General features: G+C 45.5%; 1 protein-coding gene across 1 annotated transcript in view; it reads right to left on the bottom strand.

Moving 5' to 3' along the window:
• Gadl1 (glutamate decarboxylase like 1) overlaps window positions 1–12,483 on the bottom strand; it is a 167,839-nt gene that overhangs the window by 120,513 nt on the left and 34,843 nt on the right. Inside the window, exons 4-6 of the mRNA XM_029481848.1 lie at window positions 11,080–11,170; window positions 6,645–6,751; window positions 5,798–5,913 (exon numbers count right to left, since the gene is read on the bottom strand). Of these exons, the coding sequence (XP_029337708.1) occupies window positions 5,798–5,913; window positions 6,645–6,751; window positions 11,080–11,170 (314 nt within the window). The remainder of the gene's footprint in view (window positions 1–5,797; window positions 5,914–6,644; window positions 6,752–11,079; window positions 11,171–12,483) is intronic.

Raw genomic sequence — 12,483 nt, 5'->3', positions numbered from 1 at the left:
TCCTAAATAATTAATTTCCAAATATCAAGCAGGACACATCCCAAATGCCCGTAGGATGCATTTATTTCAGGGTGTCACAGAACATATGCATATTGGAGGGTAATAATGTACATAAAAAATGTAATTAATGTCTGAGGGCTACATCAGCCTGTGCTGGCTGGGGGCAACACTCCTGCACAACTGAGGTGACACAGCCAAGGTGAATTATTTCTCACCAGAGATGTGCGTTCTGCCAGCTATCCGAGCAGCTATCGATTTCCTAATGATAAATGCTAGCCTGCTTCCAATGACGTCTGATGGCAAGGAAAATCACAGCCCTCTCCCTATGAGAAACAGCACACTGTCTCCAACCAATGCTGGCTGAGCAAAAGTCTAGACTAGGAATCAAACAAAGGCCATGGAGTTAATCCTCAGGACATCAGGACCAGGGACAGTCTAGTAGCATCCTCAAATGCAGAGAAACAGATGTATTTTTTTTAAAGGTCTGCCAACTAAAAGGCAAACATCTGAGAGTTTCTGAGAAGAAGGGCCCTGAAAGTGGAGAGAGAATGGAGTGAGGCTTCAGATATGTCAACTAGTTCTGGAGAAAGGAAACCCTAGGAGTTTGGACCCAAGAAGCAATAACTGCATTTTGAAGTAAATGGTGGTTGTTCCCATCACTGGCCAAAGACAAATCGGGCATTCTAAAACCCAGCCTCCCCACAGGTTTTGTAAATCTACAGAAGGTATAACCACTCAAGTGGTTACCAGTTTCCACAAAGATGAAGCTGTGAGCCAATGCGAGCATGAAAGTCAACCCTGAGCTGAAGTGTGGCCTTGTGGTTTTTGCAAGGATGCTTTGTCTGTGACCTTGGATGTTTCCTATGATCTGGGCTTTCAGGATGAGTTGCTGATTGGTGTGTGCTCTGTCCAGGTTTCGTTGGTCTAGCGCTGACTAATCTGATGCTCAAATTTTCAGGTAAAGAAGAGCAGCAGACTTTGCCAGTGTTGCCCTTCCAGGGAGAGAAAGCAGAAATGCTTGGGAGATTTCTCCAAGATCATAAAACTAGTCCCACTTCTAAAGATGCCAGGGTCAGTGCAGATGGATGGTCTTCACCTTCATGCTCTGAACATCTTAAAGGGCACTTGATTTCCTGCTGGGAAGACCAGGGCATGGGCGTGGGGGTGCATCCATCCCACACCAGCTCAGGGGGGCATTGACTAGCAATTTCCTCGGAATGAAAACATTCCCTTAAGGCTCAGGAAGTAAGAAAGACCTACAAGACTCAGGGAGTTCCTGAAACGTACAAGACTCACAATGCCCCTCTCCAATGTTCTAAGAGTGCTTACAATTGTCAGGAGAAGAAACTCCCCAGCCATCTGATTCACTTACAAGTCATACAGCCAACTCCAGGGATTCAACTTTCATAGGTCCTGCCCATGCTAGGCTTGACTTTTCAGATGCTGTGGTGTTTGGGGTACCTGGGCTCCTGTATGTAACACCCTACCTACACCCGCACTCCTTTAAGTAACCATGGTATGCTCACTGAATCAACAGCTAGACATATGTGGCATTGTTTCTTTGCTGTGTCATATGTGACCTATCTGGAATGAATAGATGTTTGCTCGCGTATTCCTCAGGCAAAGGAATACTGAGGTGCAAGGTATAAGGAGGACCAGACTGGAGATCAGCATCCTAGACCTCTCTCATTTCGATCCCTGGTGCCAGCCCTGCTTAGGAGGAACTGGCTCCAGGTTACTCACTGTCTGGGAGTTAAGTGCTTCTTTTTGACCCACGTCTTGTAGTGCCGGACAATGATCTCTGCTCTGTGCTGTTTCTCCAAACAATCTCTGCTCACAAAGCTCAAAAAAAAAAAAAAAAAAACAACAACAACAAAAGAAAACACCCTCTGACTTATACTCAGGGCACTCATAGAAAAGTGCTAACCAAGTCACAAATACAGAATTGTATCACTTCCCTCCACAGATCTCCTCTCGGCACTGGAAAGGCCACTGTGGAAAGGCCAGCAACAGCTCAGGAGTCCACGGTGATGATCTTGCTGGACAATAACAAGAGATGAACTACAGTCAAAAAGGAGGAGCATGCAGAAACACCTCCAGTGCATGATATATGCATTCCATATCCGGATGTGTAACATAGGAATGCAGGGATTCGGGGTAGAGTGAAGATTGAGAAAATACAAAGAATTACTGATAGGACCATGGAGCGACTGAGGGCCATTAACGAAACGCCTAAAGACAAATAATAACATGCAGCTGGTGACTACCCTGAGCCTTGAGGACTTTACTAAACACGACATGGTCTGATTCTGGTTTTGAGCTGGTTTGTTGATTTGTTATCATAGCAATGAGGGTGGTCATTAAGGTGGAAATTAAAATACTGTAGCTGCCATGACCTCAAGCAGGGAAAGGAAGAAGGTGCAAGTTGCATCAAGATGGACAGGTTGAGTCTGAGACTGTACACTCAAAGCAATGGTATGCTCACAGAGATGGGACACACTCAAGGCCACTGTGTGCTCACAGAGATGGGACACACTCAAGGCTACAGTGTGCTCACAGAGATGAGACACACTCAAGGCTACAGTGTGCTCACAGCGATGAGACACACTCAAGGCCACTGTGTGCTCACAGAGATGGGACACACTCAAGGTCACTGTGTGCTCACAGAGATGGGACACACTCAAGGCTACAGTGTGCTCACAGAGATGGGACACACTCAAGGCCACTGTGTGCTCACAGAGATGGAACATACTCAAGGCAAGGGTATGCTCACAGAGATGGGACACACTCGAGGCCACAGTGTGCTCACAGGGATGGGACACACTCAAGGCCACTGTGTGCTCACAGAGATGGGATTTACATTCTGCTCTTTGGTTTTCTGAACGGGGTTTCTGCTAGCATGTTAGTCAGCCATACCTCTTGGGGACTGGAAGGATCACTAGGTTCTGGCTTCATAAGAACTTAAGAACCTGGTGTCTTCTTGCTCCCTTCACCTGGACTACCGATCATTCCATTGTTGCCTTCATTCTCAGTCTCAGTTAAACTTCTTCCATGACCTGGGGCAACTCTTCCAGAAAAAGACTCTAGCAAAGAAGAGTTCAACCAATCGAAGACATAAAGTGCAAGGAGACATGGAAGAGAAGACAGGGACAGGGTCTCTCATCAGCCTGCCCAGGAGATCAAACAGCACCATATATTGCTGATGACTTGGGTTTCTATGTCTGAAATAGACTGGACTGTAGCATAGAGAGGGAAATCCTACCCCAGAAAAATCCCAAGGAAGCAAGTATTTTTACAGCTCCAAACATCCTACTCTCTCTACAGAAGACACTGCTTATGAAGAACCACGGTGCCCAAGAAAAGATGCTGATGGCCTGGCACCACTCTGGTGAGTCTCCAAGTATGGCTGCTCCCTTGCCAGCACAGAGCTAACCAGAGCCAAGGGCAGGAAGAAAACACAAAATTCGGCTGGGGTTCTCTTTGCTGAGGACCCTCAAGGCATAAACTCTCGTAATAATAGAGTGATTTTTTTTTTTCTTCTCTTAGAAGAAAATAAATTGCTCAGGAAAGCCCTGAGGTCATAGACAATGTTTAGATTTTAGTCAACTTAGGCTTTTGGTTTTGGTTTCTGTTAGTTTTGATTGGTTGGTTTTTGTTTTGAGTAGGACAAGAAGTCTCCTTTTGACATTTTCATACTTTGCTTTGGACAGATTTGCTTCTTACTCTTCCCCACCCATATCCCTAATCCCCTCCCACTTTTACCTTCCAGCCCCAGTATTCTCCTTTCTTTTTTTTTGTCGTGTGTGTTTGTGCCCTGTCTTGTCTGACCTTGGAAGCTAAGCAACGCCAGGCCTGGTTAGTACTCGGATGGTAGCGCCCGCCTCCAGCTTTTGACAGGATAGTTACCCAGGGAGTGAACAGATGGCCACTGGAACCACACAACATGAAGAATATAGGGAACAAGAGTCTCTTTCTGATAAGACTGGCCTTACCCTAGGCCATCCACTTTTCCCTGTCTCACTGCGGCTGGCTCTTTCTCCTCCTACTGATAATGGCTAGTTCCTTTTCTTCTAATGTGAACCAGATTCTACATTGCAGGCTATAACCTATTCAGTCTTCGCAAGCATCTACCCTTCGATGAGCATGGTATGGCTAATCCATTGCTTTTGTGGGCTCATTGCTCAGGGATCCCTGACATCAGACCCTCTGCAAGAAGACCTTGTGTAAGTTCACTTAGCATAAGATTCTTTCTTCACATCTTGGATCTGAGTCTGAAATGTGTCTTGCTTTGTTACAAAAATGAGTCCAGACTGGCAATATACCAGTTCTGATCTAGCACTCGGGGGCTGGTGTGTTCCCAGGCTTCTCACAGTGTGCCTGCACTGTCTGTTGGGGTGTACTGTTCAAGGGACACAGGGTGGAGAGGGGTCACTTGCACCAGTCAGCTGGATCACCCCTGCTCCTGCCAGGTAAAGGAGCCCAGACAAGAGTGGCACAACTTTCCAGGGTCTCAGAGGCTTAGAACTGGCTTAGGATGTGGCTGCAGTTCTAGGTTGCTGGGTTTGGGGATAATTTGAGGCAAGAGCCAACTGACACACTGTTCACAACTTAGGAAAGCAAAGCAGAGAAGTGGCATGACTTTTATCACTCTACTCAGATCATATGTGCTGGGAAATCAGAATCAAATCTGGTGGCCTAACTCAAAGGCAATGGCTCATTCATGTCTTTACCTTACAGTTCACTGGAGAATGAAAGAAGATGTGAGAACTCTGGTGGCTCTGGACTCTCTCTCTCTCTCTCTCTCTCTCTCTCTCTCTCTCTCTCTCTCTCTCTCTCTNTCTGTGTGTGTGTGTGTGTGTGTGTGTGTGTGTGCTCGTGTGCACGCGTGCATATATGTATGTGAGACATCAGTGGTTGCTGAAGCCTCCTGCCTTCCTCTCTACCTTGAAAGGAAAGATTAAAAAAGAAAACCTTTTATTACTCAAACAAAGCATCCTTGCAAGGAATTAGGAGTAGAGAGTAGATCTGACATCAGTCATGATCTGAGTTCTATCTATCTACTAAAACAAGACACTTGAAGGAAAGCATCACAGAGAGGGAGCTAGTACTTTCAAATGAAATCTATGGTGTTTGCACATGAGTGTGCACGCATGCTATATACACACACACACACACCTTGCTGAGTCCATCTACCCTTGTACATATGTGTTTAGTGCTGACCACTTAGGGATTAGATAACCCATTAGGGGGCTTTTGCCTGGAAAAGCCTGATTCTCCCTTTCCCCTCAACTATTAGCTGTCTGGAGCCCTTCATCTAGGAGTGGAGTCTTGGCAGATTATCCCCATCCACACTGGCATGTCACCTGATGGTGTCATGATACTAGTCTTGTTTAAGCAATCATATTGGTGAGATTTAGTGGGTGCAGCTCCCTGTTCTATGTAGAAGACACTGTCTTACAGGAGATGTCCTGGTTCTCTGGCTTTTATAATCTTTCCATGCCCTGTTTCATGAGTCTCAGGTTGTACTATAGCCTGAGGATTGTGTTGTAGACGTACATTCATTGGGTATCATCACCCTGTGGTCAGACTATAAATTTTAAGTGAAACTGACTGGCCAGGGGTCACAAAACCAGAAAAATCTGATTTACCTTTGAAAGGAAATACTCTATCATACGTAGGCATATCAATCACACATAGATCGGATCAAACTCACAAAAGGAATCCTCAGGCAAATGAATTGTTAACTACCACATCCTCAGGAGGAAAAATGTATCCACTGTCAGGACTAATGCCTTACCTCTGCCGATGTGAAAAGGATTAATCTTGGCAAACCAGACAGGCCTTTCTCTTTGATATCAGGGCAATGTCTGTACCTAGCTAAATTCATTGCACACATATTGGACACTGAGCCACCTGCAAAGAGAAAATTTAAAGGTTACATTTACAGCATGAAGTTCTAACACCCCGAAAAGTAAAGTAGGCTGGGAAGCATTGAACATCTAGGGCTACCCCTGTCTAACCAAAGCTCACTGTGAAAGGCACCCAGACACCCCATATGTCTCAACTATGCTCTCCCAAACATCTACAATTTCAGACCTTTTCATCTCAGAAAAGAGGCAAATTTAGGCCTATCCTTTTGGCTTAGGACCTTTTTTCCCCCAAATAAAATGTTGAACCTTTCAGCCTGAATTTAGAATGATAACCAAAGCTGTGTTGTTTATGACACCCTGTCTGTCACCTCTTTGGTAGAACTGAAATGGAAACACATGCTCATCTCCAGCCCCAGGAAAACACTCTAGAATAAACTAAGATGCTCTGATAGATCTGACAAGAGATTGCCTTAGAAACACAGGATTTATCAGTAACTCTCTAAGCTCCCAGCAACCGAGAAAGTCCCTTGTGTTAGATAAAAATCTTAAGTGATCAATATGTCCATCCTAAATTGTAGACATCCCATTTGTTAAGTTTGCATATGATGACTTAGCATTTATGCAAATTTCAATCACACCATGAAAAGGTGTTAGTCAGCTTCGTGGTCTGCCAACTTTTTGGTCTCGTGTATGCTGCAAGGAGAGGCTCCTCCACTGAATAGATAAGTAGATGCTCCGAGTGGGAGCGTGATGGAGGTCACCAGCGGTACTCACCTGGGTTAAATATTCCATCCCCTTCTTTCCAGCCAACACATTCAATCATTTTCTTCAGAACCGCCTCTTCCACTAACAGAAACACTGGGGACACCTCATACGTATAACTAGACAGATATAAAAAACACTTCACTTCTATGACTAGAGTCAAAACATCCCTTTGGGGGTCCCAAGGAAGGCACAGAGTGAGTTCCACGAAACCCAGTGTCTGCCAAGTGGTGGAAGTCTCTGTAGATCTATCCCTTGGAACTAGAGAAGACTCCATTGGCATTACTACTACTACTAGATAAGGTTAAATGTCCACAGTTGGTGGCCTTTGGTGAGCTACTTCAGCAACCTTCAGTTGCATAGGGAATTGAAGCAGGGAACCATCTATGTGTCAGCCATGAGCAATGGCCATGCCTTTGTTTGGAAATCTAGTAAATTGGTTGTTAAGACTAACTAAAGAGGAGCTATTGTCTTGGTAGCCATGTTCTAGTTTATTAGTACAAGTACATCGTCTCTATGTGGAAGTTCTGTGTCCTAAACACAGCTTCTTCTATCGCATTAGCTCTATTTGCACAGGTAGGGAGTGTTCTATGAATAGCTCTCATTGTGTGATGGTTGTACTGCTGAGTTCTGTCCTGATTTCTTCCTCTAGCCAAGGACACCATCATCAGAGAGCCTTGCCATTGTGGCCTTCTGAGGATCACCTCAGCTGAAGGAGCAACCATACCATCACACTCCTCTCTTGGCACCCATATTTGATACCTAGTCCTTGTAGAGATTTCTCTGGGGTTAGCCGAGAGTGTCATTAAGACTTACCAGTCTGACCTGCATCCTTGCTCCTCCCTGGATGTTCTTCCCACACTTTCCCCTCCAATCCCTCATGTTGATCCCACGTGCTTAATAGACACCTGCCCTTTGAACTCCACCAGAGCAGCTTCCCAGCTCCAGAGTAGTACCCTGAACTCCATCAGCTACATTAGTGTTTATATTACTATACTATGTATGTATACACACAATGCCTGGCTATGTGATGTTTAAGTCTCTTCTCTCTCCAGATAACTAAGAGTCACTAAATATCTCCAGCCTCCTTTACAGTTAGGTGAATGTACATTAATTAAATTGTATGTGGATGAATGTATACGCTAAATATGTAGGCTAGGCAGATGCATTAAATTTTCTAGTTGTAGAGTTTTTTGATATAAGTATTTTAATATCTGGACAGAAAGGCAAAAAGAACCAAACACCTACTATGTAATGTCTGCCTGTGTGCCTAGCACTCTACAGGTCCTCTTAAATATAAAATCTAATACTTCCACCATGGTGTGAAACCACTTAATACACACAGGGAGTGTGAAAGTCTGTGTATATTTATGGGGGGGGGTGTTGAAATACAGATAGAATAATCGTTCTATTTGTTATGAGCCTATTACTAAAAATTGTCTCAATTCTATTTGGGGAATGGATATGCAGATGAGGCATGGGGGGGGGCAACACAAGGGCGGGCACATTCTGAGTGGATAGTGCAGTGGGACAAAACTTAATACATCATAGACCTCTAAATGTACCAGGCCAAGTAACTCAAGAAAGATGTTCTGAAACCTAAGAGCAGAGATCTGAAGAGTGGGATTTGGCTGTCTTCTTTGCCTGTCTGAGTCTTCCAGTCCTGGAAGATGGCGCCTATGTCTGTCTGTCCTCACAGAGGCAATGTCATGCCCATGTGCTCACCCCTGACATCTCTGGTGCTAATTCACAAACTGTCAGTCTTCACTTTGGGCTAGCACACTGTCCTAGTCACATGGTCTCTCTCCTATGGCTTCCTGCCATACCTCTACTCTTGGCTTTCTCCTCCTCCCTCACCCTCACCATGGCTGATTCTCTCCCTCCTAACCATTAGAAGTTCTGTGTCTTCAAGTCTTGGTCCTGAGACCCTGAGTTCTGCTCTTTCCTCAGTCTCTGTCCTCATGATTGTGGTTTTCTACCCTGGCTGCTCACTAAAGTCCTTAAATCCATACAACACGTGCATTTCATCAGTCTGCTCAGACCCCAGGAGCCCTCAGGTTAGTTTCAATAAGTAGGCAGGGTTGGGAATATCTAGCTTGGGGTATCTCATCCATGCCAACTATTTCAAAAGCTATTTTCTCCCAGTCTCTTTCACATCTCTACCTTGCAAAATCCATATCAGAATTCCAGGCCCCGGAATCTCTCAGTGTGGTTAACTATCTCAAACTCATTGCAAATTCATTAGTTCCCAGCGGAAATGGAAATTTTGATATTGCCTCATCTACTGCACAGTTGGGAACTGGTGTTCTCTTACAGCGTCTGGTGCACAGCCACGAACCCAGTCACAAAGGGTGGAAATCCAGACCTTAGCTGAGAAACTTCCCTGACCTCCATTTCCAAGCTCCAACACTTACTCGCTCCTTTTCATGTCATCTTCTAAGTGTGTGCACATGCATGTGTACGCCTGTCCCTGTGTGGGTACACACTTGAGGAACTCAAAGGTGCTTTATGAGGCAGGGTCTCATAGGGATCTGGTCTTATGACTATGACTATGCTGGCTGGTCACCAGGGGCCAGAAATCTCTCTCACCTTCCCAGTGCTGGGACTACAAGTGTATGCTTGTCTACCAAGTGCCGTAACGATGGAGCAATGCTTTGGTGCTTCATCTTCTAAACCCTGAGTCCAAACTGCTAACATCTCTCATTCGGTAAAGGAAATATCCTCTTAATTCATCCCATATAATCACTCAGATTTCTCTGTGTGTGTGAGAGAGAGAGAGGGGAGGGGAGAGAGAGAGAGAGAGAGAGAGAACATGCATGTGTGTGGAATGATGGGCACATGAAGATCAGAGGACAATCCTTCCTGATTGATCTTCTCCTCCCACTTTGTTTGAGGCAGTCCAGCTTAACCCGGGAGACATGTTTCTGGAGACTGCCTCGTCTCTGCCTCCCATTTCCCTCAGATGTGTCGGATCACTGACATGTGTGCTATTGCATTTGGCTGGTATGTGAGCTCAGGGATTCTGAACTCAGGATGTCTAACTTATGCACTAAGCCACCCCTCCCCCCATCCTCCCGAAAATTGTTTTTAGACAGCAAATGTCACCAAACAGTGTTGACTTTCAAGGGCTTTCAATGTTTGTGGAGTGGTTCATATGCATGTTTCCCTGGCTCAACATGTCAACTTCTCTCAGTCTTGTTTCCCCTGTCACTCTGTTGGACACACCCACACTGATCTTTCAACAAAGAATGCCATGCTGCTCCCACCACAGGGCCTTTGTACATGATGATCCCACCACTTGGAACTTGGCTCTCTCACCTGCTTAACCTGTACTCATCCTTCTCTTAGCTGTCACCTTTTCTCAGAGAAGACTTTCCTGGGACAAACATCCCTCCATTTCCATTTATAGTATAACACATCTGTCTCTCAGGTGTGTGTCTGGATTTTGCGTTCATTCACATTAAGGCTATTTAGTCTGCATCTTTCTTTCAACAGACTTTATAACTTCTAAGAATAGCATCAAAGGTACATGTGTTTGTGTGTCTCTCTGTCTGTGTCTGTTTATGTGTCTGTCTGTCTAAGTCTGTCTATGTCTGTGTGTGTCTGTCTGTGTCTGTGTGTCTGTCTATGTCTGTGTGTCTGTCTATGTCTCTGTGTGTCTGTTTGTGTGTGTTTGTGTGTCTGTCTATGCCTGTCTATGTCTGTGTGTGTCTGTCTGTGTATGTGCCTTTGTCTATGAGTCTGTGTATGCCTATCTGTCTGTGTGCCTGTCTATGTTTCTGTCTGTCTGTCTGTCTGTCTCTCTCTCTCTCTCTCTCTCTCTCTCTCTCTCTCTCTCTCTCTCTCCCCACCCATGTGTGTGTGTGTGTGTGTGTGTAAATCAGAGGAAACCCTTAAGTGTGATTCTCTAGTAGCCACCCAGTTGTTATTTGAGGCAAGGTCTGTCACTGGCCTAGCATTTACTAGGAGGCTCATCTGGCTAGCCAGTGGCACCAAGGAACTTCCAGTCTCTGCCTCTTTGAACTGAGATTACGATGTGTGTCCTCTTTACACTTGGGTTCTGAGGGTTGTACTTTGTTCTTCATACTCGTGAGGTAAGCACTTTCCCAACTGACCCATCTCCTCAGCCCAAGACTTGTTTCTGTTCAGCTGCTAATGTGTAGCACAGCCCTCTCTCTCTCTCTCTCTCTCTCTCTCTCTCTCTCTCTCTCTCTCTCTCTCTTTGCAGGAGTTAGTGGAGAGTTGCTTAACCAGGTCTCTCTGTTTGATTGATAGATATACCTGGCATTCTCCCACAGCTTCACCTGGCAGAAACACCTCCTCAAACATGGCTTGGAGTCCTAGGGCTCTGACACTTCTCCTGGTTAGACTTTGCAAAACAAGTCATTACAGTGAAAATCATGAAAGACATTCTCACGTCTCTAACCTCTGGTCACATGGTACTTACATGCTTGGATTCAGCGCCTCTGTTATAATCCGGGCCGCCAAGGAGTAGTAATCAAGGCCAGCATAGAGCTGGTTGAAAAATCTTGGATGGTCTGTAATAGGAAAACAAAGCCTTCGCTTTCACAGTGACGGGGGCCCCAACGGGTCTGTCACACATAGGCCAGCCCAGTGTGTTTCCACACAAATCAGCATAGACATTTATAGAATAGAGGTAAGAATTTGCTACACCAAGGAAGGGCTTCTCAACTGAACAGGGCCACAAAGGGCCTCTCAGTTCTAGAAATGGTCTGAGCCTACTCTGTGCCAGGAGCTGAGTGAGTCCTATTTGTGTACCTTATTATATGTAAATACATGTCAATTTTTAAAGTACTTAGCATATATACAAGAAAAACTTTTAAAGTTCCTTTTCTATGTGTGGATTTGTGTACATGTTCATACATGTATTTATGTGTGTGTGTGTGCACAGGTCTATGTATGCACATGTGTGTGTACACATGTGTGTGCCCCTACAGGCCAGAGGTTGGTGGTAGATATCTCTCTCAGTTTCTCTCCACCTTAGTTGAAAAGGGAGTCTGTCATTCCACCCTGAGGTTGCCCATTCACCTATACTGGCTGACCAGTGGGGTCCTGTGAGGTGACTGTCTCCCCATAGCTGAGTTTAAAGGTGCATGAAGCCTCACCTGGCCTTTAAAGTGGGATCCAGGAAGGCAGAACCCCAGTTCTTATGGTTGCGTGGCCAGCAAGTCATCAGAGGATCCATAAGGCCCTGTGGTCCCCTCCTCCCACCCCATGAAGTGCTTAGGCAGAACTCTTTCCCAACATCAACGTTTCTCAGGAAAACTGGAGAGACTGAGGGCTTTGCTTCACCTTCCGGTCTCTCCTGCTATCCACAGCCTCCTGAGTCCCTGAGAAAAGGTCCCTAACACCCTTTCCCTAGTGTCACAGATTTCAAGTGTTCACCTATAGTGACAGTCAGGGAGTGGCCTTCCTGTTCCTCCTGCCGAGCAGCCTGACTGGCAAGAAGCAGATGGGGTAGCAGCTGTGACTCAGCACTCAGTTCAGACACTTCCGGATTCAACCTACTTCAAACTTCGTCTTTAAAATCTTGTTTGTCACAGAGTAAGAGCCTCTCCCCCTCCCCCAACTCACTGCCCTCACTCCCATCTCTCCCCCTACTTAAAAGGTCTCATAAAAGTCCCCAGCTTTCCAAGTGTGAATCTTCACACCAAACCCAGGCTACCCAGCTTGACATTCTCAGACATAAGAAACACAGCATGATAAGAAGCACAAAGGCAGGGGGCCTTTCTAATTTGGGATGTGTGGGGAAATGGGTTTGGTTATAGAATTTAATGTGGGTTTCCCACCACCCCCCCCCCACCGCCTCTTTCAACCATGGGTTCAATAA

This window comes from Mus caroli, chromosome 9, assembly GCF_900094665.2.
Source record: "Mus caroli chromosome 9, CAROLI_EIJ_v1.1, whole genome shotgun sequence".
Lineage (NCBI taxonomy): Eukaryota > Metazoa > Chordata > Mammalia > Rodentia > Muridae > Mus > Mus caroli.
The sequence above is the reverse complement of the archived record's forward strand: the minus strand, read 5'-3'. Positions and strand labels throughout refer to the sequence as shown.